General features: G+C 41.6%; 1 protein-coding gene across 3 annotated transcripts in view; it reads right to left on the reverse strand.

The window, feature by feature from the left end:
* The window catches only part of TBL1X (transducin beta like 1 X-linked), a 317,070-nt gene that overhangs the window by 7,166 nt on the left and 282,781 nt on the right, over window positions 1–27,123 (reverse strand). For all 3 annotated transcript variants that reach the window (XM_090064019.1, XM_090064010.1, XM_090064027.1), the window contains 8 exons: window positions 19,925–20,066; window positions 17,851–17,914; window positions 17,637–17,734; window positions 15,882–15,942; window positions 11,097–11,218; window positions 7,695–7,769; window positions 2,127–2,254; window positions 897–1,062 (listed from right to left, as the gene is read on the reverse strand). In XM_090064019.1, coding sequence (XP_089920145.1) covers window positions 897–1,062; window positions 2,127–2,254; window positions 7,695–7,769; window positions 11,097–11,218; window positions 15,882–15,942; window positions 17,637–17,734; window positions 17,851–17,914; window positions 19,925–20,066 — 856 coding nt within the window. The remainder of the gene's footprint in view (window positions 1–896; window positions 1,063–2,126; window positions 2,255–7,694; window positions 7,770–11,096; window positions 11,219–15,881; window positions 15,943–17,636; window positions 17,735–17,850; window positions 17,915–19,924; window positions 20,067–27,123) is intronic.

The raw sequence follows: 27,123 nt of genomic DNA on the forward strand, positions 1-27,123 counted from the left end.
ATAGCTGTATACAAAGGGTAACCATATTATTTTTAAGGATATCTGGGACGCTAACCTCCCCACCCTGCTCTGGCACACCATGCTACTTTGCTACTTCGCTAGACTGTGCCCCACACCTGTGCAACTCTGGGAGCAAGTTCCCACAACTGGGAGCTCCTTCAGCTGACGGGTGCCCAGCCAAATGACTATACCATGGATTGCCATGACTGGGAGACTGCTGCAGTCTTCCAGCCGGGGGGGGTGCGTGAAACCCTGGGCCTGGAACATCACAGCTACTTGATCCCTCAGACACAGGGGCTTTAGGCAACCCTGAGGCTGGGAGACCACACCAGCTGCAAACTCCTAGCCCGGGGGTTTCATGCACCCCTGGGGCCAGGAGGTCACAGATTGGGGCTGCTGGGACCCAGCTGGGTCCTAGCACCAGAAGGCATGATGCTGGGATCTAGAGTCCACAGCTGCTGGTGCTGAGAGTCCCCTCAGTTGCAGGACTCCCAGCCCTGGCTGGGCAGGGCACACCTCTATGGTCGGGAGCCCCGTCAGCTGACAGAGCTCCCAGCCACAGGGAAGACCCTGCAGCATGCTTGCAAATTAAAGCTTGATAGTAACCAGCTATAAAGTTAGTATGCATTTTTGAGGTCTAACTTTACAACTGGTTGGAGCTTTTTATGGTGTGATAGCTTCTTTGAATGTGTAGCTAGTCTCAGGTAATTGCACAATTAACCAATTTTTAACCAATAATAATTATAAGCAGTTAATTGCATATAATATGTAAAGGAGGCCTCAGATTCACCTTGCCTGACACATTCAGTACATACAGATATATACACTTTAGTTATGATTTTGGCCATTAATATTGCATTTATAACATTATTCTATTCTGCATATAAACCAGATACCTGTGTATTCCATATATGGACACATTTGTCAAAGGATCCACTGGCCAGGTATTTTCCATCAGGACTAAAAGCTACACTGTAGACAGGTTCTTGATGTTTGGTTAATGTATGAATGCAGACTCCTCGTTCAACATCCCACAGCCGAACAGTAGAATCAAATGAAGCACTACAGGAACATTCAAATTAATCAGCAGCTAATCAATCAATGATATTGGAAATATTTAAAGAGAGCATTTCCCATTTAAATAAACATTTTAAATAGGAAAAGGGCAGAATGGCTGATTATCCATCAATGTCTGGACCTTCTCATTGCAAGAAATTTGTTGTGGTAGATGTGTGCTAGATCTCTAAACATTAATAGAGGTTTACTGAACAAATGTAAAAGAAAGTAACTTTAATACTATCTCTGTCCATAATGACTAGCTCACCACTCTGTAATACAGAGCAGTACTAACTGTAAACTAGGATAACCTGCCCCCAGAGAATTCCACTTCCTGGTCCTCACTTAATCAAATCTTGTTTCAGATTCCCTAATGCAGTAGTTCTTCTCATCCTTTTTTACACCCACTACCTAGAAACTACTCAGTTTTTTGCCACGACCCTCCTAAATACAACATTATGGACTACAAACCAGGAAGAGAAATCCTTCATATTTTATAAAAAACAAATCAAGAACAACAAAGGCACAAATCCCACAAAAACTAACTAATGAACAAAATCAATAAGGCAATTCCCTTATAATGCTATAAAGTAGAGGAAGTCATACTGTGCTTAGTACTAACCCAGTAGTTCAGCTATTAATTGTAATTACTAAAACAGATTTCTAAAACTTGAAGGAAGTTGTACCTTGAATGGATGGAAGGTGAAAGTTTAACAACTAACCAAGCTATTCTGCATCAATTGATCAAACTATAAAAATATTAATATTAATATCCATGTCATTTTGCTTGTCCATGTCTCTCATTAGAGCACATCCAATTGGCTACTGGATTATCAGATCAATAGATTTTACCAGAGGACCGCAATTAAACAAATCCATTCATATCACGTAATTTTCCTTTTCTTGCTACTCATTTCCCTAGGCTCCATAGATGATTTTCAGTTTTATTTACAGATGTTGTAGGAAAACTGTATGTGGGACTAAAGGCAGCTGGGTAACTCTAGACAGTCCCCTGTTAAACAACTAATTTACCTTTATAAGTACTAGGGATAGACAGAGGAGCAAGTTACCTTGCTAACATGATGTTGGAGTTTGGGTTGCAGGTGCCTGGTCCTGTAGGACTCCATTTAATAGTATAAATCTCTTTGCTGTGGGCCTGAAGGTCATGTACACATGTATCTTGCTTCATACTCCAAATCTGTGCCAGGAAAATGAGGGAAAATCAGCGAGGTAGCTAAATTTCATCATTTTTTCCCAGGTAACCAGTTTCAACCCTTTTCTATGTGCATGTTATTTATCACAGCTATATATCTGACATGTAGATAGAGACCTCAGCTTAATTTATTAACCTAGCAAGTTGGCAATTTCAATATACACAGCTATATAATTTAGAATAAAGTTTATGAAAGTAAAATTTATTCACTAGATCAATAAAAGCTTAAAAACAAGAGTTACCCTGACCATGGACCCTGGCTTGAATTAACTTAATTCTGACTTTCATAGGTAGTGCATCTTAGCTGGGTATTTATTTTGAGGTTAATATTATCAATTTTAAAAATAGGACTAGAATCCTTAAAACAGATTAGAGTTCAGTAATTGTCCTATAAACCCCCAACAAAGGAAGGAGACCAGTGGTTCTCAGTTGGGTTGCCACAGCACTGCAGGGTGATGCAAGACCCTTTTAGGGGTGCTGTAGCTCCCTGCTGCCACTGCAGCTATGGTCAGGTGGAACTACACCATGCACTTCCTGCAGAGCCAGATCAGGAAGTGGTTAGGGCAGGAGCATCTGCTCTAAGTGTAGCCCTTCCCAGGTCAACCCTAGTTAGAGTCTCCTGGAAAGAAGAGTGAAGGGCAGGTGGAACTGGAGACATGCAAGAGGTGTGCCGTGCACTTCTGCTTGGCTGTGGCAGTGCCAGTGGTGCACCCCCTTGATCTGCCCTCTCCTTCCTCCTGGGCCATTTACATCATTTTATCCATTGCCTGTCCCTCCTGTTCCTTCAGTGCTGCACATTCAGCCCAGCACCTCATCCCTGCTGACTGGGCATCTCTAGACTCTGTCCATTATGGCCCCAGTTCAGAAGTGATCACAGGCCCAATTAATACTGATGCCAGGCCATGCGTGGTGGGGGGCCCTTCCCCACTCACTGCTGCTGGGCTGCACACACACACATGGCCAGCAAGCAGCCAGGCAGGGTCCTGGGAGCAGACGCGGCAGCTGGATGCAGGTAAGTGTACGTGGGGAACAGGAGTTGGACAGCCAGGTCTTAGGGACTGTCTAGGGTGTGTGTACATGTGTGAAGGGGGATGAGTGCCTGCTGGTGCTGGGGGAAGCTATCTGGGCACTGGGGCTGTGGCAGGGTGAGGCAACTGCCCCGCCAGCAGGGGAATGGGGTGGGGAGGCCCTCTGATGGTGGCAGGGAGCTCTGTGGCCAGGTGGATGGCACACAGACTGGTGCCTGTGCTTTCAGGGGCTGGGCAGCCGCAGAAGAAGCTGCTGGGGGGAACTGGAGGGAGCAGGGCCCGCAGATCAAGAGTGCGGGGCATCAGCAGTGCCAGGGGGCTGTGGGTTGGGAGTGAGGTGTGTCCTCAACAGGTGTCCTCTTTTTTGGAATTGGAAATATACTAACCCTTGTTTTGACCCTTTTCACTTACTGCACTTAATCACTACGTGGAAATTAGCACAGTTCTCCTGTGTTTTTGTGGCAGCGAGTTGTAGCTGAAATCATTTTATTTGCAAATACAGAAGAAACATCCAAAATATTTATAATAACTTGGGATTCTGTTATTGTTTAACTGAATGATTAAAATCATGATTAATACCAACTATTTTTTAAATCTCACAATTAATTGCAATTAATTTTTAATAGTTTGACAGCCCTAAGTTATAATGATAGACTAGTATATTAATCAATACTAGAGTTATAATGTGCAAATGTTATAATAATCATAACAATTTATATTAGGTTTTTAAAATGGGGCACCATTCAGTTCTGAAAAGTTTTGGAAGGGTGACTTGAGTCTAAAAAAGTTGAAAACCACTGAAAGAGAGGCTGACATCATGGTACTGATTTATCAAATCACTTCACAGATGAATCTTCATTTCTACTTCCATCCCTACTCTGTTGATGTAATGGTTGATTTTATTGATGCCTTTAATAACATGTATGATAGGAAAATATTTATGCAGCATTTTTAAGTCCAATACTTCAGTATTGGCAAAAGAATAAGTTGTATGGATATGAGTAATTTTATAGTTCAGCTACCTGACCAAGGAAAAAAATCAAGCAAATTCATATGGTAAAAAATTATTCAAAATTACAGCTATTCAGTGGCAAAGAGATACCAGAAAAAGCAATAATGCTCCAACTCACAAGATGTAAATTAGAAGCACGTGAAAAAGCCATGTGTTTTTAAGCTGCGCAAACAGCAGCTTCTTACTGTTAACTAGGAACATAAAACTACACCTGGAAATGCCACACCTGGCAAATTCTATTTCACTTTATATACCCAAATGGTGATTACCTAGCTATACAACTGCCATTTTTTGGCACTCATGAGCAGTTTGTGATCTGACTCCTTATGCAGCATTTGCAGTGGGCTGTACTTTTGCTGGACAGGCATGTGGCTCCATATGTGTGAGTTGAGTCATGAAATTCTATCTAGAAGAACCTTGTAACAGAGGAGAGGCCTCCCATATTTTAGCCCCAAAGCCTAGTGGTTAGGAAATAGTCTAGTGTTCGCTCAAGAAGTAGAAGACTGAGGCTCTACAACCCCTTCATCCAAAACCTACTTCTCACTTCCCAGCATAGTGCTCTAACCACCAGAACACAAGTTAGATATCTCCAGCTTTCTTCTTGCAATTGGCTTCTTGGGCAACCAAGACAGGGAGTTTTATGGGGTCCAGAGAAAGAGAGCAACTAAATGCAAGAGGCTTAAATAAACAGTGCTTCTACTGCTAATAATTGAGGCAATCTCTGTGTTACAAAATTCAGCTAGAATAACTATTAGGGCTGTGCAAAGTTTCAGGTGCTGGTTCAATTTGTCGGCCCGATATGGCAGACAAATCTCTGAATCCAAATCAAATCGGGAGACCGATAAAAAAAGTCTGAATTGATTTGAAGCTCTCTGAATCAATTTGGAACAGATTTGGAGAGCTTTGGAAATCTGGGCAGTCCCCGCTCAATGCCGCAGGGAACTGGACCCAGACTCTGTCCTGTTAAGTAGGGGGTGGGGGATGAAGGCTGGAGGAGGGGGGAGGGGATGATAGGGGGACCTCTGCCAGGCCCCATCCCCTGCCTGCTCCTCCAGCCCCCCATGCGCTACTCAACCCCTGCCAGCTCTCCTAGCCTCCTCCCCCTGCCACCATGGCTACCCTGCCTGGCCCCTGGTTCTTTAAAAAAAAAAAAGCCCCACACTCACTGGCTGCTGCAGCAGCCCTTGGGGCTTCTGGGGGCTCATGGCACAGTCCTTCATGCAGCATGGGGCAGTGGGGAGCAGCGGGGATTGCCCCCCTGCCTGGCAGTAGCCAGCAGAAGCAACCCAAGCAGGGTGCAGGGACTGGGGCAAATCAACCTGTGTGGGGCCCCACCTGCAGACATGAGGAAGCTGGCAGCAGATTTGGTGGTGGTAGAGTGGGTACCGAGCAGCCAGAGGCACTGGATTTGGTTGGGGTGGGGGCAGGGGTGTGCCAAGCGGTTGGACGTGAAGCCAGCAGCAGCGTGGAGTCACTATAGCTTCTCTACCCGGCTCCACATGGCCCCCCAAAGCGTGGGGATTGGGGTCGTTGTCCTGATTTGCCACTCCCCAGGGATGACCCTGGCAGCTGGTGAGTGGGGGCTGTTTTGTTGTTGTTGTTTTTTTTAAAGAGCTGGGTGAGCAGGTGGGGGATGGAGACTCATGACAGATCCCCCCACACAGCGTAGGGCAGTGGGGATCACCCCACTCCGCCTGGCTGCAGTTGGTGAGTGCCAGGCTTTTTTTTTTAAGAGCCAGGAGGCTAGGGCCAGGCAGTGCAGCCATTGATGGGGCTGGGAGAGCTGGTGGGGGATGAGGCCTGTTTGATTTGGAGATTTGGCTGATTTGGCCACAGCTGAATCTCTGAATCAGATTCAGTTGAATTAATTCACAACAGTGGTTTAAATCACAGAATTGAATCACTCTCCCCCAAACCGACCGAATCTGAAGTGAATACTACACACAGGCCTAATAACGATGTGAAACGGGGCTGTGAAGAAATGTGAACCCTGCCTGATAGAGATGTGCTGGCAGAAACCCTAGTGTAGATACCCCTATACCAGCAAAACTGCAACAGTATAACTTGTTTCACTTGTGAGAGTAGACACATTACACTCCCTAATTGGTGACATAGCTAAATCACCACTAGACGTGCTTTGCTGGCACAGAGCGGTTAATGTATTTATCATGCTGTAAATTTTAACTTTGAATCAGTGAATTTATGGCATGATAAAATGGCAAACAAGCCACAAGGACATTCTACATTTAATGTATAATACTTTTGAGGCCTATCTGTTTCATGTCCTAATTTGAATAAATGAATTAATGGGACGTAGCATTGGGCTATCTGGTGTAGTTTTAAATGTCCCTGCACAGAGAATCTATTGGCTTCCCTGGTGTGCAAATATTTAAACCTATTCTATGCAGCTTGATATTGGGTGGGGATGGTCCTGCTTTGAGCAGGGGGTAGGACTAGATGATCTCCTGAGGCCCCTTCCAATCCTAATTTTTTATGATTCTATGGGTCCATATAACAAGGATGGCTGAGGACCTGGACTCCCCAGTGCTCAGCTGCATGCACCCCAGAATGGGCTGGGGTGCATATTCATGGGTATTAGGGAGCTTCTCAGTTGCCAGTCCACATGCAGGTGGGCATCAAGGGGCTCCCTAGTCCCAGCTGCACATTTCCACTGGGACCACCTAATCCCTGGAGGTAGCCCTGAATCCTGAGTCTGAGACCTGGTGCTGCTCACCAGATCTCCTGAGGCAGTCCCTCCCCAGTCCTAGTTCCAGAATCTGGACCTTTTAAGTGCCTATGAAGGAGTGCCAATGCACCCCAGCATGGGTGACCCATTCCCCATGCAGAGCTTCCTTCTTCACAGTTGGGTGATTGGGATTGAGTTTTATCACCAGTCCCAATCACATGCATCCTGCTACATACATCTGACATGGCAGGACATGCAATTCTGGGGATAAGGCATAAAATTCCTCACATCCCAGCTATGTGATGCTTTTAATGTCTTCCAGGATCCTAAGGTGAAGATACCATTCACACACAGTGGGCATGTCTACACATGATGCTTCATTGTCATAGCAACATGCTACAGCAATGTTGTGGCCATAGGGAAGAACTGTGATGCCGCTGCTATGTCGCTGTTGCAGTGCGCTCCCTCAGTACACCACATTGCTATGGGGATGTAATGGCTAAAAATAATCATGTGTCATTGGCACAGCAGAGGCTCTTACAGCAGTACGGGCCTTTTCGAAGTAGTAAATGACAGCACAGTAACAACGGGGCACATGTAGACATGCCCAGTATTTAGTAGTATGACAGCATCATTCTAGAAAGAAAATTACGTAAACAGAGACAAGATGGTTTTTAAATACCATGAATGGAAAATTACCTTTAATGTCATGTCATCAGAGCAGGATGCTAGCAGCATGCCAGAAGGGTCCCATTTAATTGCATTGACTTCATTCTGAAATAGAATTTGATTTTGTAAGTGAATGCTCCAAGTAGCCTGCATTGTACCTGGCATCCAGCAGAGGGCTCTCACGCATTATCACTACAACATGTGAAAACACTGAAAATGCTTATCTTATGCTTTCATTAGTTTATACATGAATGAAAACAGAACTTCTCTTCCACATCTCAATACCTAAATACAGCTTAGGAATGGAAACCATGCATTACTGGATGTTACACACAATTAGCTATCACATTTCTGACTTGATCTGTGGCTGGTACAAGTTTGGGATACTCCTCCCACATATGACAGATTTAAACCAACTCTAGACTCAGATTTTTTAATGCTGTTGCAATCAACTAATTTAAAACAATTTTATTATGTTGACCAGAAAAGAAAGACGAAGGACTCTGCGGGCCCGCTGTTAAATAACCAGGAGGAAAACTTAACAGAAGATGCAAAGAGAGCAGAGCTCCTTAATAGCTACTTTGCCCAGTCTTCACACAGACAAAAAAGTGTTTTTATTGAGATACCTAATAATGATCTTTTGGGTAAAGAAGGGGCAAGCTGAGGGATGAGATAACAAAAGTGACAGACAGCTTTTGATTGATATAAACAAATCGAAGTCAGTAAGGCGTAATGAACTTCACCCAAGGTACTGAAGGAACTGGCTGAGATCTCAGAGCCCTTGGCAATATTTACTAAGTTATGGGAGACAGGCAAGGTACCCAAGTACTGGAAAAGGGCTAATGTAGTGCCAATCTTTGAAAAAGGGAAAAAAGGAGAACCCAGGGAACTACAGACTGGTTAGCTTCACTTTAATACCTGGGAAGTTAATGGAGCAAAAGGAAAGGCTGATCACAAGCAGCCAGCATGGACTTACTAAGGACAAATCATGTAAAACAAACTTGATCTTCAACAAAGTGACTACTTGGGTAGATGAAAGGAATGCTATAGATATAGTGTATCTGGACTTTAGCAAGGCTTTTCACAAGATTTCACATGACCTTCGCATAAACAAATTGGAGAAGTGTAGGCTAGACCAGACTGCTAAAAGACGGATAGACAACTGACTCAATAGTTATAAGGGAAGTGTATTTATAAATGAATTCATATCAGAATGGCAGGAGATTTTGAACAGAGTCCCATAAGGGTCTGTCCTGGGTCCAGTGCTGTTCAACATGTTTATTAATGATTTAGATACTGCAAGTGAGAGCTTCTTAAGTAAGCCTACAGACAAGACAAAACTTGGAAGGATTGTGAACATGCTGGAGGACAGAACTGCAATTCAGAAAGATCTTGAAAGATTGGAAAGTTGGACAGGATGAAGTCCAATGTTGACAAATGCACTGTGTTACACTTCAGGAAGAAAAATCAAAAATACAAATACAAAATAGGTGATACCTGGATAGATGGCAGCCCTATAGATAAAGATTTGCAAGTCTTGGTAGATCAGAGACAACATGAGTTTGTAGTATGATGGAACTACACAAAAAGTAAATGTGGTTTTGGGATGCATCAACAGGAGTAGTAGGTTCAAGACACGGGAGGTAATAGTGCCTCTTTACTTGGCTCTGGTTAGGCCTCATTCTGAGTACTGCATGCAGATTTGGGCTCCACATTTTAAAAAGGATGTTAAGAAATTAGAGACAGTTCAGGGGTGGGCAACAAAAATGATAAAGGACTCAGAAGGCACATCATATGAGGAGAGGTTGAAGAAGCTAGGCATGTTCAGTTTGTGGAAAAGGCACTTAAGAGGGGACATGACAGCAGTCTTCAAATACTTGAAGGCTTCTATAAAGAAAATGGAGAACACCTTTTCTCTCCTGCTGCAAAGCAGGACATAGACCAATGGCTTGAAGTTGCAGCAAAGTAGGTTTAGACTAAATATCAGGAAAAAAACTTCTTCACTGTTAGAACATGAGACAGTGGAATAGACTGCCTAGGGAAGTTGTGGACCTCCAGCACTGGAGGTGTTCAAGAAGAGCTTGGACAGCCACTGGTCAAGGATGATGGAGGCATAACTATGCCTATGTTCTACTACTAGCATTTCCAGGCTTCTGGGCTCTGTTGTTTGCCACATGGGGTTTGATAGAGATGATGACTTCTCAAAATTCCTTTCAGCTCTGCTCCTCTATTATTCTTTGATTCTACTTTTTATGTTTCTTACATCAATTAATACAAGGCATATATTTTTCTTAGAAGAAATGTAGGGAAAACATTTTGTAGAGATATGTATTCCCAAATAATGCAACTTCAGAGTAGTGCTCATCTACCTAAAAAGGTATGTGCTCTAGTGCAAAGGTAAAATCCAACTTGGAATACTCAAAAGTTAGTGGCTCTTTAAAATTTCAAAATTATCTTTCTGTCTGCAAAACTCTTATGACATGACTGTTATTACATGGAATTAGAGGAAACCTATTTTTCCAGTTTGTGCATTTTACAATACTTTGCTTTCCGTTAAGCCTAATATTTCCCCTATTGAGTCAGTTAGTTTCACCTGCCTTTTAATACTAACAGATAAAAAGAAAAAATGTTAGGGACAGGAAAGTGCAAGCACACTCTTGTGGGCAATGACATTACTTGAAAATATTTTAAATTTATATTTAATCTACAAATCCATACATTCAGCTCCACATATAGTTATCAGGAGTTGCCCACACATACCTCAGAATAGACTCTGGACCATGTGCAGGATGGTGCCATTGGTCCAGCTGCTACACCATTTGAAATGAATTAAAGATTGTAGCCATATGGATTTGTAGTCCTATATGGTCTACATTTCCTTTGATGGCCAGTAAAATGAAGTCATTAAGTGATTTAACAAACTTATACAGGGCAGCGGTGTTCTTTTTATGAAGCAAAGCCTGAAGCATTAAACATTAGCATTAAACCCAAAGAAGAGTACACTGGAATACAGACGAATGTGAGAAATGGGGAGAAGGATGTGGGAAATACCTGTTCATGGATCTCACCTGCTTAGACCAAATTGATTCTAAAACTGAAAAAATATGAAAAGCAAATTGTTCCCTTCTTCACATTTATTGAAAAAGATTAAAAATGATGGAGATGAAATTCTGTTTATAACTGTGCCCTTTATTCCGTGCGATATATATAATGCTGACGTTGTTTGAGCTACAGGTTTGCTTTATCTTATGATTTAGAACAGCGCATCCCTTTTCTCAGGCAGTGAGGTACAGTACGCGTCTCTGGGGAAAAGCTGGAAGATAAACACTTTTGCTCCTGGAACACAGACACTGTTTAACATCACCAGTTACCACCTTGGCTACATGTTGGTAATGACTCTCAAGGCTAAAATTTCAGGCGGTTGAAACTTACTGTATGTCCTTGAAAAGTTTTAACTGGGCGATCACAACCAAGTCTGCATACATGAATGCACATGTCAGTACTACAGGAGGCAAAAGTAGTGTTGTTCTGCCAATCTACATCCAGAGCAGGGGCTGCAAAGCACAAACAACAGTGTGAGTATTAAGGCAAAGAGATACAAAGTCCCCATGCCACTGACCTAACCAAAGGGATAAAAAAAAAAAGTCACTGGCCTCTTATAGACCTGGAAGAGTTCATTGCTGATGTGAAGTTTAGAGACTGAATATATGCTGTAGCTGTTTTAGGAGCTCAATTTTTTATCTGCTTGGAGAGAAGGAAACTTGGATATTTCATTTGGCATCTTCTGATGAGAGCCCTTAGGCCTTCAGGCAGTTTTAAGCCTATTGTTTTCCACATGTCAACCTGGCTTAGCTTTGTTTTATAGAGAGGCACCTTTATTTGGTAGGGGATCAACCTAGGATAAATTGATTAAGCTTGGTTAAGTAAATTAAGAATATCCACTCACAATTTAAAAAACATGTTAATTGGGCAAGAGCCAATTTAAAGCTAAACCACTTCAACTTTGGAAACAGACAAGGCCTAATGTATTGTGTTGTTTTATTTTGTTGCCAAGGAAATCTTTCAGCTGCCCTCCTGAGAATGAGATCTACTTTTTATTTTCCAAATACTCTTATTATGCATATGCCAGTAACGATGACAATTTATACTGGGCAAATACGTGGTGCATGTTTATCATTAAAATGAAAATGAGACCATTGAAATTCATAATCTTGAATTGTTCTAAGCAACACTTTAAAAAGTATAAGGATGGAAATTTATCCGCTTGAGGGGTGAGGGAGTGGGACGGGGGATACCAATTACCTTGACTACATTTGTCCTGTCTCTATCCTCACGAACAGTGAAATGAAAATAAGCATGTCATGAGAGAAGATGGCACTTTCTAAATCAGCAGGTGGCTTTCATTGAACTCTCTCCCATTAAACAAATGAATGAACAAACAAAACCACACCCAAAACCTAAAATCCCAGCTATACTGAAAAGGCTGAATTAAAGGCTTCAATTAAATCTGTCATTTATAATAATGAATAACCAAAGCAAAGCATCCACATGATTTGGTATAGGAGGAAAAATAAGGAAAAATTTAATGTTTTAAAAAAGAGACTGCTACAGAGATAGTGGGGGTCAATGTGGAGACTGGGAGGCAGCCTGAGATTTCGATTCCTTGGACTGCCTGTCTGTCTTACATTTGTTCTGTGCTGCTTTGAATTGTGTGTTTTTAAATAAAAAATGATGGATAATCATTAGTATTGGTTTCCTTTTGGGTGTCCTAGTAAGTTTAAGAAATTTCAGTCTACAATTAATTTTCTAAGACCTATCTAGACCTGAAATTATTAAATTATAATGGAAGAGCTATACAAATAAGAATAGTGTTACAAAGATATGGTAAATTAAGCCTGGTTCAGTAAATTATGCTTAACATCTCTAGTATCAATAACATTTACTTTTATGCTTTATTTAATCATGTTTACTCAAGATATAAGGAAGCAAACAAACAAAGTATTTTGAAGAAAACAGCCAAGGGTGTTATATGAGAAAGGGCAGCAAATTAAAGATCTGGTGTGTGGAGCCTTTGGATCCAGCCCAGGGAGCTGTGACTTTGGTGGCATTTAGTATATCAGGGGCTCTGCCTGTGTCTCACCACAGTCAGGCAGCATGGGCTCCAGCAGAGGGGGCTCTGCATGTGCTGTGCCACTGTCAGGTAGCAAAAAGAGGCAGGAAAGGTGGCCGGGTCTTAGTGCCCGTCTACCCAAACTGATTCATTTTGGGCCCCAGCCAGCTAATGTTGCCAATCCCTGCTTTACAGAGTGAGTAATGTGACTGCAAAAGCAGGGAAAGCCACATAGGCTTTTAGCCAACTGGTTGCTTTAAAACATTTCATAAAAGCACCACCAAAATTCAAGAAATACAGTTACAATAAAATAAATACCAGCAATATAATATGTCTAGTATGAAGAGAGGCAAGTGACAAAGCATGGTACTGTAATGACTAATTAGCTCAGCTTTCTCTTGCTTGTTACACTGTACCAGTTTAATAATTTACTCCTGGGTGGCACTTTGTATGCATGTCCAAACTTCGATAAATCTGAAAATAGGATTCTTCCAATTACGTTTAATTAAATGAGCACTTGGAACATGTTGTGGTTGAAGTCTGTGCATGGCTGAGGAAAACAGAATGGCAAATTTACAAAAGGGTTAAAAAAAGTGGTTTATGGAAACTGTAGGTTTGAACCTAAACCTGCAACAAGACCCCAGGCTACAGGGAATTCCAGGGGGATCAGAGGTCTCCAGGATCAGATACAAAAAGATTCTGGTTTGTCTAGACTAGGATAAAATGGTTCTGTATACATGTATGCATACATGTGTGAATCTGCATGAAGGTTTTCACTAATATGTGCTAAAAGTCTATGGCTGACCAGGCAGTACAGACTTTTATCATATGCTATGATGGGTTAGTCAAAATGCAGGTTCCTCTCATGGCTTTATATAACTCATTTAATATGTGCTAAAGGCAGTGTGACTTGTTTGGACTAGACTTCTAAATTGTGTTAGCTGGAAATGTTGCACCTTTAAATCCTAGACTGCACAAGGACTTTGGTGGTATGTGATGTTTCTTGGGTGGGGGGCAGGAAGGGGCATGTGTAGGAAGTGACACTCTGTAGCTAATTCATCTGCTATGCAGTAAAGAATCTCATGTAGATATGCCCTGTGTTTTCTATTGAATGCAGCACACTGTGGATCATTCAAATCCACATCGTTTGCAACTCGCTTAATTCTCAATGGGTTGATGAATTAAAGGTAAATAAGCCACTCAGTTGTTTGCTATGGCTTTTACTTCAAAGGTAAAAATACATTGACTCAGCTAGAGCTCTTTGGTAGTCCCACGCAAGCTTTTAACTGCAATTCTGAATAGTCCCAGTTATTCTGCAAATCCTTGTTTTGCAGGGGAGCTAGGAAACTAACTGCAAATTATCCAGGTTCTACCATAAATATCTCTGCTTCTAATGGACATCAGTAATATCGAGGTTGGTTTGGATTTTTACACTGGGAAATAAGCATTATTTTAAAAATTAGGCTCCTGGCAGATATTCACTTTAAGACATGATAGGATCTAATCCTTGATCCCAACAACTATGCATCCTACCGTACCACACATGCTTAGCAAGATGCATGATTTTGGAATTGGGGGGTTATCCTGGGATCCCCCTGCACCAGAAAGATGAAACCAACAAGCTGATTGTCATTTGGGGCTGAGAACCAAACCAGTCCCCAGCCACAACTGACAATCATCTCAGCTCACGGGGAGCCTAGTATTGGGTTGCGACAGCCCAGTGCTGGACTCCCTGGGTACTACAAGTTATAAAATCATGTGCGCTGCCATTGTTTTGATGGGTCCCAATGCATGGGGAGACCAGCGTCAGGCTGCTGCAGCCCAATGTCCAAGGGAGCTATAAAACCATGTGTACGGAGCAGACGGGGGTCACATAGGGTTTATACAACTCCTCACGTTTAACATATGGGGTTTTGACAGGTCCTGGCCACATGTTCAGTTTAAGGTGTGATACAAATGAGCCACAAAGTTATTCTATAGCATATTCCATTGTATGTGGAATAAGGTTGTGGCTTGTTTACTGCATTGAGTTGCACATGTGGCCGATCACTAAGGCAATCTGTTAATGGTGCCTTAAATGTAATGTGTGTTGGGGGCTTTACTTTATAAAACAAAAATAACATATTTTTAAGCACCATTTAGGACCTATGCTAGACCAGACCATTATGTTTAAAAAATCCCCAAATCATAGATTGCTGTTATCCTATGGGAGGGGACTATAACATATTTTGAACAAGAATTTGGATGTTTTAAAATAATTAGAGTAGTTTTTTAACCTGGAATGCCATTATATGACTATGCCTGATATAGCTCTTTCACTGTAAATACTTTTCCAGGATCAGATTTTGATCCCAACTACAATTTGGTAAAGGATGATGTCCCACTGGGTTGGTCATGTGGGCAAGACTAAACAAGCAGCTTGTTCAGATGGGACCAAAACCCTACACATGATCTCCACCAAACTTCTGGAATGGTGCAATCCAGAATCTTCATTGATATCTGAATTTTGCTCCTTATTTCTAAGAAAAGGCAAAACCAAAATCTGAGATCTAAACTTTGGGCTGTTTAAAATCCTGTCCTGGGTCTAGGTCTTTTAATTCAAGAAACTTAAGCAGGAATAGTTTTAGTAGCACTTGCTGACTCTGGATGGTGATGGGTCTGCTTCTTAGCCCCAGGGAGCTTTCCTAGAGCTCAGGGCTTTAGTAGGAACCAAACAGGTCTCAGAAATTCCCACAAAACAGCTGGGAATTCATAAAAAGCAGGACATGGCACCCTGGTTGAGAATCACTGTGCTAGAAAAATACTTTAACTTCTCTGAAAGTCAATTTCAACTGGGTGCCTATGCCTTGCAAATGATGCTCCCAAAGAATTTCTAATTGAGTATGTAACCGAGCCAACATGGTCAGTTCTCGCAGAGCCCCTCACCTTCTCTTAAGCAGAAAACAAAAATGCAACCCAGCTGTTCATGAATGGCAAGGCACACATCCATTTTAAAGTTGGTTTTACTTTCAGTTGTATCTTTTTTCAAAGGGATATTTTCAGATTGCTAACATCAAGGGATTCAGAAAAAAATCACGTTATTCACAAAAAGCTAAAATGGCAATTACCTGAATGGAAAGGAAACTGCTGCTTGGCTTCTCCTGTGTGAGCATCCCAAATTATTGTTGTCTATGTCCAGAGGGAGGGAAAAGAAAAAAGATTAGTGACCATTCCTCTTGGAAAGTAACAGGGGGAAAAAAAGAGCTCCCTGAGGACCAATTCTAAAAGATAGCTTGATAACATTATTGACTGCAGGGCCCCTTGGCTGTTGCAATGGTGTATAATATAAATCTCTCCCAATATACTAGTGATGGGAAAATAATGTAAGTGCAGATATTGAACTGTCACCATTACGAAGAAAGCAATGAAACCAATGGGAATGGGTTGCACACCTCTGAAATGTATTAGCCAGGAGATCGGACTTAGAAATTTCATGAGGTTGAGCTTTAGGAACACTGCATTACAGCTGTTTCAATAACTCAATAAATTTCAATAATAAGATTTATATTTTAAATAAAGCTCTTTTCCCATGTTTTGTATGATTTAGACTGATTTTATTTATCATGGACCTAAGAGGTATCATTACTAAGTCACCATGTAGAACATTCATTTAAATGAAAAATATACAGTGTATGCTGTCACTGTGGTGGTCAGATGAAAATATAATTGGCTTACTATGGATTTTTCCCCCCGTAGCTACAGCAAACTTCAGCAAAATCCTATAGAATTGAGCATTATCTTTGGAGTGAACTGTATGTTTATTAGAAAAATATATTTTATCCATAAAATAAACACAGGATGCCTTAACTCACTGATAATGCAGTCATGTAAAGAACTGATGCTGATCCAAAGAAAATGGATCTATTGAAATAATGGAGCCACTGTTGGGAAATAAGAGATACTGGGTATGTCTACATGTGATGCTATATTGCCATAGTGACTCATTACAGTGATGTAGCTCTTTGCTATGGCGATGTAGCATCAGCGGGCACAAACCGTGATGCTGATGCTACATCACCATAGCAACAAGCTACCTCGCTATAGCACGTTGCTACGGTGATGCAGCTGCTAAATATAACTGTTTACCTCCAGAACAGCTCAGTAATGACTGTTACTGTGCTCATCATTTAGTACTTCCTAAAGCAAGTACTAAATAATGGTGCAGTAAAAAATGCATCATGGGGGGTGCATGTAGACGATTCCACTGGGTATGGACCATCAGTAAAATGGCATCAAACTAAAATTTTCATTTACAAGGATTTTAGGAAATTACTTGCTTGTTTCAGTACAAAAGGGTTTGTACTCATCCTTCATCAGAAATTTGAAAGCTGTACCTTTGAGGGATACTCAACTGAAACCTGGCACTGTTGGCCTGCTTTTAAAATTAACGCCAGCATGTTTTGCGAACAAAAATGTAAATAGTTTATTCAAATTTGTTTGTCTGGATGTTGAGATCAGCTAGAAAACAAGGCCTTTTAAACCTGTTTCCCTGTCCCAGGATATTTTCAGTTGCTAAAGGAGATGGATGTAAATACACAAGGAAATAACACTTGTTTCCTTGATATAGAAAAGGCTCAACATTCAGTTTGACACATATAGCAAATTAAGGATGTGTAAAAAACTGTTCTTGCATGGTATAAATTTATATAAACATGGAAGAGTAATCAGTCACTTGGTCTGATGAAATCAAGGCCCAACAAAGCAATCTTAAAATAGGACAAATTCGCAAAGCAAGAGAAAGAGGGGGCACTGGAATTTTAAACAAGACAGGTTCACAGCATCAGAACATTTATACATCAAAGTTACATCTGTGTAAAACTCACTTTATCAACACCAGCACTTAAAATGTAATTCCCCTTTTTGTTCCATTTAAGGGCAAATATAGGACCTTTATGTTGACCTAAGGTACTAGCAAGGTTTCCTGAAATAAAAAAGTAAAAAAAAAATGAATGTCACAATTGTTTGGAAGCTGGAATAAGGATAACATAGCACAATACTAGGAACCATTTGTGAAAACAAAACTGTTGTTTGACTTACCATCTTCTGTCCATATTCTTGCAAAACCATCATATGATCCTGTAGCCAATAGTGTTCCATCACTCTGGTGTGAAAAGGGCAATAAAAACAAAATGTAAATAAAGACTACACACAGATTCACTGATTTATTCTTTAACTTAGTGTCTTCTGAAGTAAGGGAAATGTGATAGCTAGCATGGCAAAACATCAACTACTGTTATTAAATTAGAGGTTAGCACTATTGTCACCAATGAGAGAATAAAATCCACAAACATGACATTAAATACTGGGCTATATTGAATAACAGAATAACTTAACAAAAGCATTAGGACAAGTCCCTGGTATATAATGATTTTCTGGGATTTGTTTTATGGTTGATAAACATAGTTAGCATTTTCTAGCATTTAGCATATAATTTTTAACATGAATCCCTTTGATAATGTTTCTATTACAACATTAATCATATACAAACACAAGAGAATAAAAATATATTAGTAGGAAAGGTTCATATCAGAATACAAATACTATCATACGTCTAACTAAATAATAATGGCAGATATCTTTAAGTTAAGAAAAACACAGAATAACCCCTTGATAAATTATGTCCATTCATATATTTAAAAACAACGGGAGAAAGTAGCTACTTATTTAGCTCAAGTTATAAAGCAAACACAGTCTGAATCATCTTTACTGAGACATGTATTCAGTTACATGATGGTATGCACATAGGTAATAACCAGGGATCTTGATTTTCTCTGATAAAAAAAACCTCCTTAATTTTTAGGTTAAAAAAAGTAAAAGTGTCTCATTCTGATCATGGAAGAATATAGATTGTGGGTTACTTTTTTGATCTGAAAATTGGAGATTTTTTTAATCAGAGAAAACCAGGATCCCTGGTGATAACCACAATGGAAAATGAGAGGGGAAAGATAAGTAAAAGACGCAGAAATAAAAGATGGACAAATATAGTTCAGATTTCCATCCCACAAGATAGTAGTAATTTTCTTGTTTTCACTTCCCTTGTAAATCACCTTAACTATTTGGGATCATATTGAGTTATTCATTAGGAATGTTTGCTTATGTAAACACTAAAATAACCTTTAAGATATACCTTGATAGATGCAATAGCTTTGGAAATTAAATGAAAAGATCAGCTATTGAAGGATACTTCTTTCCAACCATTCCTTCCACTTTTTCCATACTCATCTCTTTTTTCCCTTCTTGCTTCCTTCTCTGTAGTGAATTCTTCATTTCTACTTAACTACCATCCAACTCCTTTTTCCAAATCATCCTGGATATTGTTCTTTTCCATGCTGCTCACACCATTCTTGATCAAGTATTCAAGAAGATTCACTATTTTCATGTTTATCTTCCTTTTTAACATAGCTGTAACCTGTGTCTGCTTTTCATTGCCTTCATTCACAGCATCAAGTTTATCATATAAGTGGAAGCTATAAATTCCACAGCTTTAACCCTTTTTTTGGCGAAGCATTCAATTTGCTCTGGGGTCACAATAATCATGCAGTGATGAGCAATCAATATATGCGAGCCCCAAACCTGCAAATGGCAACTTGGGTTGATGTGAAGTCTGACCAACATTTACTTTTTTTATTTCCTTATTCTTAAAGACAGTTAAGCCATTTTTATTCACACTTCTACAGTGATAAAAGTTACAATTTAGAGATGCTCCATAATTTAGAAGAGTTGGTAATTGGAAGATTGTCCCCTCTTTGGACCAAGTAGATAGTCAGAGACAAAGGGACTTCACAAGGTTGTCTGCTAATCCACAATAAAAAGTTGTTTAGTCCTTCTCATTCATGCCCAACTGTCTTTACCGAGCTTGGTGCTGACTACACCTTCCAAAAATAAATATATGAGCAGATAAATTACTCAGCCCTGGTAGCAACACATATGGAATATCTGAGTATAGCAAACCAAAATTCAGTCCTATATATGTACCTGAAAGTAGGGGGTTCATAGAGTAGGGTAGAATCCTGGCTCTCTTAAGTATAAAGAAATAAAATAGGAGCTGCAATTGCCTCTAAATTAAATTTATAGAGTTAAAAACTATGCATGTTCTTAGAAGTTAACTTACATTCCAGTCCAATGAAGTCACATCCTTATTGCTAGGGACATCATGTCCTCCTTCTCTTATGCAGTGCCTCAAAACTAACTGAGTGGAACCACTGTTGCTGTTTTCATTGAGATTCCATATTCTGGCTGTTGAGTCTCCAGATCTACAAAGATGAACGCAAAGAAAGGACCACTTTTTAATGAGACCTTTTAATACAGGTCATTGGAACCTCCAGTTACATTGGAGATTGAGAGAACTCATAGAACGGGTCGGAAACATACAGCTTGTGGGCTGCATCTGGCTCAAGGCGCTGGAGAACATTGCCTGTTCCTGTACCTATGCCCATGTGGGGGCTGAGCAGTGAGGAAATGCATGAGGCCAGGCAGCTGGAAGCTCAGTCCATGCTGCTGTCACTTTTCCTCACCCCCCCACCTTCCTCTATATCCAGCTGGGAAGTGGGCAGGCTGGGAGAAGCAGTGGCTGGCAGCATGGGTGCTGTTCCCAGCCATCTGGATGAGGCATGGTTCTCTGCTGCTGACATACTGCAGAAGTCATTTGGTCCACATCAGACCAGCCTGCAGGTTGCCAGCCTCTGTTATAGACTTTTAAAAAGTACTTTTTCCCCTTCATTCCCATTCTCCAATTCTCTACTTGCTAATTTTTTAATATAGTGAAATCATTCCTGTTCACGTTCTTAAACTAAATGCAAAGAAAACCTTTTCTTGTGAATCAATTTATATTGCAGCTATATTTTTCAAGACCCAGTTGTGGACCTGACATTTCATTCAACCTGTTTCACAGTTTATGCACACATCACATTTGAATTAGAACACAACTCAGATCATGTTACAGAAATTAACAAGTAACAATTTATCAAAACTCAAACAAAACCATATCCAGTCCACTCTTTGGCGTAGTCTAAGAGTTCTCTACCACAAGTCCAGAAAGCTGATGTACAGCTGCCTTAAAACAGGATCTGCCTTTTTTGGTGGTTACAAGCTAGCACTGTTGGTTCAAAGCCACCTACTTAGCACTGTTCTTTAAGGCAGCATTTCTTAACCCATGGGTTGCATCTCAAAAGTGAGTTGCAAGAATATATGAAAGGGCTGTGCACAAACTTTAAAAATGGATTCTCCTTTAAACAAGAAAAACTTGGGAAACCATGGCTTTTCCCTTGCAGGCTGGCAGGATTCCAGCCTGCAAGGAACTGCCTCCATGCCCCACACACCCACCCCCTACCACACACATCTATCTCTTGGTCTCACACACTGGGGGTAGGCTGGGGCTGAGGGCAGGGGCAGGGGGCAGAAGTTCAAGAGTGAGGGGAACTGGGTCAGGACTGACCACTGATGTTTACAAATGGGTCACGATCCAAAAAAGGTCGAAAAGCACTATTTTAAGGGACATCCAGGCTTGGAGCAAGGTGGATTGTGCTCCAGTATTCACTGGTCTGCAGAACCGTCTCTTACTTCTAGGTTAGATGAGGAGCCAGACCAGCCTACAGTGAGTCCCAGAATTAGTGGAGCAAAGAGGTTGCTTAGCTGCACCTTCCACTGTCTCTTGTCTACTGAGAGCTGTCTTGACTAGAACTCGGCCCAGCTCAGTCACCTGGTTCACATCTTGCAGTGGTAAAACTGCTGTTAATACCAGCAGAGTTGTTGCTTGGGCAGTAGGTTTGGTAAACTATAAAGTGTTTGTAGTTGTACATATCCATTTTGTGAACTGAGTCTTGTCTAAGTAAGTGAGGCATTTGCCTGAAAACTGAGGCCATGATCCTTTATCGTCACAAAATTGTGACGATTAAGTCAGACTCTATTTTCCAATGAAAGAACATCCTTGAAGTTGGAAATCATTTTACCACAAGATGGCAGAGATTTCACTTCCTAGCTTCTTGGGATTTGCACAAAAAATACCTGTGTTTGTCCACTGAGGGGGGTATGTACGTGTGGCGGGAGCTACACTGCAGATTCACTGTGCCTGGCAATGGTGCACTCAGACACGTCATACTGATTCTCTTGGGCTACCCCCTGAACTAGAACGAGGGCAGCAATGTTTGCATAACAAACTGGGGAGGCTAACTTCCCTTTCCGAAGTGCTGGGGGATGCTACTACCTTGGTGATCCAAAGGGGCAAGACAGCATATCTGAGGGCACTGCCACTCAGCCTAGTCTTTATTGCACTTGGTGCTAACTGCGACTTCCAAAAATAAGTATATAAACACATAAATTACTAATCCCTAGTGGCAATATTTATGGAATTTCTGAGCACAGAAAACCAAAGGTCAGTCCTTCATATGTACCTGAAAACAGAGCATTAACAGAGCAGACTAGAAACCTGGCTCTCTGAAGTATTAAGGCATAAAAGAGGAGTTGCAATTGTCTCTAAATTAAATTTCTGTAGTTAAAAAAGGTGCATGTTCCTAGTAGGTACCTTACATTCTATTTGTTGGACATACAACCCGATGTTACTTTTTTTCAAATAAAGTAAATAGAATGTGGAACATGTAGAATCTCTCATATTTTCACAAATTCATATGTGTAGAGTGAAATTATATTGTTTATAGCTGTACTCTCAAACATTACTGTTGTTTTTTAAAGAAAATAATAATTAGAAATTTTATTATCACAGAAAAACCACAGAAGGAGAAAATGCAGCTTGTAAGATCAGAATCTTGGGATAAAATTATTTTCTCCATAACCCCCCATCTTTAAGTGCACCAGTAACACAATTGCACTGAATTGAACAGTGGGCTTCAAAAACAAAAAAAATCGAAGTTACAGATGCTAACATTATTAAGAATATCCAAAAATATTTGTGATGAGCTGGCTCGCAGTGACCTGGCCTAGGGGTTTTGAAAGGGCAAAGATGATTGGAGGACTTGGGATTCCCTTTCCGCACCAATCAGGTCCCAGAGACTCACCCTCCAGTGTCCCAATTGGCCCCTGGGGTCACCTGGAGGGGGATAAAAGGGGCAGCATGGACTGACTCAGGGGACAGTCCAGTGAGGGACAACAAGGAAGGGGCTTCACAGAGCTGAGCCAGTGGGGTAGGAGCAGTGCCCCGGAAGATCCTGAAGGAGCAGGACCTGCAGGCAGCAGTGGGACCCTCAGCAGTGCAGCCGGCAGGAGAGGCCCTCCACTGGGCTCCAGGATCCCCAAGGAGAAGGTGCGGCCAGCAGGAGAGGCTCTCCCTGGTCCAGCAAGGATCTGAGCAGCGACCTGAGGGGTTCCCAGCTCTGCTTCCAGCTCCTCCAGTCAGAGGCCGGGCAGCTTTGAGAAGGTCAAGACCCCTATCAGGCTAGAGGGGTACCACTGGTGGTGGTGTGGCAGCATCCCTACCTACCATATGGGAGATCTAGGTTCAAGTCCCAGCTAGGGTGACTTGGGGTGGGTGAAATAACAAGAAGCAAGCCTTCTTGCAGTGGAAAGGGGCCACTGTGTTTTCTCCCCTTCCAGGTACCAAGGCCCTATATTTCCTTGACATTTTGCATTTTGTGCCTTTTTATATTTCACCAACCCATATTGTTTGTTCTGCTGTTTGTGCTTTATATTTTGTTAACCCTGTTTTTGTCAGTGATTGTAAGTGTCTAACCTTTGTTGAATCCTGCCCTCTTGGGGCATTGCAGTGTCCACTATACCCTCTGATTTATGCCTGTTATGTTCCCCGTATTAAAAGGCATATGGTTAAGTACCCATTGGTGGTCTGGCTCTGCTCTGTACAGGGAGGAGAGTCCCTACACCTCCCACAGCACTTGGGCACCTGCTTTGATTCCTTCAATTTGAGAGAGGGGGTACCTCTTGGAGTACCGCCTGGGTTACATATTCAAAACTATTAAAACATGTATTATTAAAGAAATTTTCAACAATTGAATTTACAAATCAATCTAAATTATATTAAAATGCTTAAAAATATATACAGATCAAGTTACTTTAGTTGATCTGTCTGGCATGAAACCAGAAGGAACTCAGTGGGTGTGTCCAGATGTGAGTAGATGTTTGGTTCCCTGGGGACAACTAGCAGCAGTGCACCTTGCACCACAGATACCTGTCCCTAGGGAATGCCTGGGCTACTCATGCTTTGGCACGTGGCAAGTTGCCCTGGGTGGGGTAGGGGAGGCTGGAAGCAGCACTTACCTGAGGTTCTGGGGCCTCCCAGGACTGCAGCCCTGGCGATTTCTGCTGTGCAGACCTTGGCTGGCAGCAGAGTGTGGGTCTGGGCAGCCCAGCTCTGCTTTTCAGTGGCATGCGCTGCCCAAGTGTGCGTTGCACCATTTTTTCCCCCTGCGGTTGCTTTTTGACCCCCGGATATCCAAGGGTCAAAAAAACCCATGGAAACAAACCCTGGCACAGCGCATGCTGGGGCAGTGTGTCCTTGCAGCAGAGAGAACACCGGACTGTGCAGGATGTGGCACTGCAAATGTGTTTGCGACACAACTTACCACATGATCGTGCTTGTCTGGACACGCCCAGTGGATGCATCTACAAGTGCTATGAAGGCGACATAATAAACCCCAGCTTAGTTTGTGTGTGTAGATACATTTAAATAATAATTTAAATTGATTTATAAATTGATTTATTGTAAATTGATGTAATAATCAATTAAATCACGCGCACCTGGGATGGCAGTATTTTGATGTAGGGTACAGCAGCCCCAGGCTGGCATCAGGCTCAGGGAATCAACTCAGGGCTCTGGGTGTTGGTATCAGGTGGCAGATGGGCTGGTTGAGGCACAAAAGTGCCTAAAGTGCAGAGCTGTGTAGCTAGGCAGCAGGCAGGGGTCTGGCCCCATTGCCTGGGTTGACTAGGCACAATTTATGCCTGGGTCAGCATTTACACATGCATATCACAGCAGTTAATAACTGCCATAAGATAGTATTGTCCCCAACAGAACTATCTTACAGCAGAGTTAATTAATTTATTGCACCCTAATACTGGTACTTGTGTAGACAGAGATACTTTACTGCGACACTAACTAGTCAACTCCACAGTAAAGCGCATGTGCATCCACATGCATCCAGTAAATGTTTATATTAATCACTGTTATTCATTAGGCAATCATTGCTTTTTGAGTCAGAGTTTACAAATGCAATTAGCCTGTGGGACTCTCATAATTATTTATAAAACTGATTTTCATAGGAGGACTATTTTATTACTCCTAATGCACCTGTATGATTATGCTTAGGCTACCCACAATCTAGCCCAATACAATTTGGTGCAATTTATCAGTTAAAACATCTCCAGCAGTCATTCTTGCATATTTAAAAAATAGTAATGACTAGTAAATAAATTGGGTAATGTGTTTTCCCTGCTACAGAGATGAGCTTGCTGTGGAAAGAAGTTTCAATGTGATTTTCAATGCAACTAGGGATCACAAAGTGAAACTAGTAGGTAATAAGTTTAAAACTAACAGAAGGAAGTTCTTTTTCCCACAATGTACAATTAAAGCATGGAACTTATGCTACCAGATGTTATGGAAGCTGACTGTTCAGCTAGATTCAAAAAGGGATTAGACAAATTCTTGGAGGACTAGCTATTGTACCATCAGTAGCTACAAAGCATGGGAGTTAGGGACACAGCCTCTGAATTAGAACTTCCTAGTAGGGGTGCATGAAGTGGGCCACATTCAGGTTGGATTTGGATTCAATTGGTTGATTCGGATCACTGTCCCCGATTCAGTTTGACTGAATCTGAATCTGAAGATTCAATGCTGAAGTGGAGAATCAGTGATTTGGCCACAGACACAGCTTTAAGGGTTTTTTCTACATACCTCAAGGTACCAGGCACAGCTCATAAATGCTGTGATGCTGGGGCAGATGGAGCATCCCACAGGAGCACGGGGGTGGGCCACCAGCATGCTTGGCAGTGAACCCAGAAGTGGAACAGAAGTACTTCCAGTGCACTTCTGGGTCTGCTGGGGAGCTCACCTGTGCCCCCCCCCACTCAGAGATTGGCCACAGGGGGACCCCAGGTACCTTCCCAGACCCAGGAGGCACCAGTTGCTGAGCCCCACAGTGGGCTCCCTGGAAGACCCAGAAGTGGACCGGACATGCTTCTGGTCCACTTCTGGGTTCGCTGCCAAGCACACTGCCCCCCGCCCCCATTCTCCTGTGGGATGCTCCATCTGTCCCAGCATCACAGCATTTATAAGCTGCACCTGGTACCTTGAGGTATGTAGAAAAAACACTTAAAGCTGTGTCTATGGCCAAATCTCCAAATCTTTCTGAATCTCTCCGAATTGATTCGGAAGGTTCCAATTCAATTTGGAGAGAGTCTCCTGATTAGATTCAGCCGAATCACTGCCAGATTGAATCAGGGACTGAAGCTTCACACAGCCCTAGACTAGACTTTAAGTGCTGGAAGCTGCAAGTGAGAGAGGAAGAGTGGAAAACCCAGTTCACCCTCTGTCACTGTGTTACACCGGGCACTGGGCAAGATGACCTATCTGACCCAGTAAATGGCAATTCTTTTGTTTCTAACTTCTTCTTTCTACAGGACTTGAAACTGAAATGCATGTTTATGCAGACTGACTAGATTACTCATAAAGTTTAAAAGCTAAGAATCATTTCTAGTTTGGTGCTTTAAAGCTGGATGGAACATAAATTTGTTATTAATTTTTTTCCAACTATTTGAATTGGTCTTATAAAAGATATCAGATTTACCCAAAGAACCTGCTCTGTCATCTTCTTTTTTTTTTGAAGTATCGTTATGGGTTAACATATCAAGTAATGGGGAAACTGCCTGAATTTTCCTGCTGCCTGTTCCATTATGTAAAACTCAGGTCTGGGATTGTCCCCAGTTAGTATCCCTGCTAAGGAGTTCTTGAAATAAAATTTTCAGCAACTTGGACATCTCAAACAGTTTTCTGTTTGTTAGTTCTAGAAAGGCCATGTTTTGCTTTCAGTGAATTTATTTAGCATTTTGGTTGTGCTTGGGCAATTTTATTTTCCAGTATTTTAATTTTGTTTTTCTGTTCCTTCCTCCCAAGGCTATATAGGCTATGCTGTGTCCCTGCAGAGTAAGCCTATCAATGTGTGGCAGGGGGTTTTGTGCATCTTCCCTTTTGTTACTGGAAAGAAATATTTTCTGCTTTGGAAAAGTGTTTTGATTTCTGCTGAATGATGCAGTGAACCTTGTATTATAGTGGACTATGACTCAAACATCACTCAGAAATATATTTAATCTTCTTAACCCTCTGAAGCAGTTCTATCTGCATGGTAAAAA

The sequence above is a fragment of the Crocodylus siamensis genome, chromosome 1, assembly GCF_052110815.1.
Source record: "Crocodylus siamensis isolate JL-2025a chromosome 1, ASM5211081v1, whole genome shotgun sequence".
Classification (NCBI taxonomy): Eukaryota; Metazoa; Chordata; order Crocodylia; family Crocodylidae; genus Crocodylus; species Crocodylus siamensis.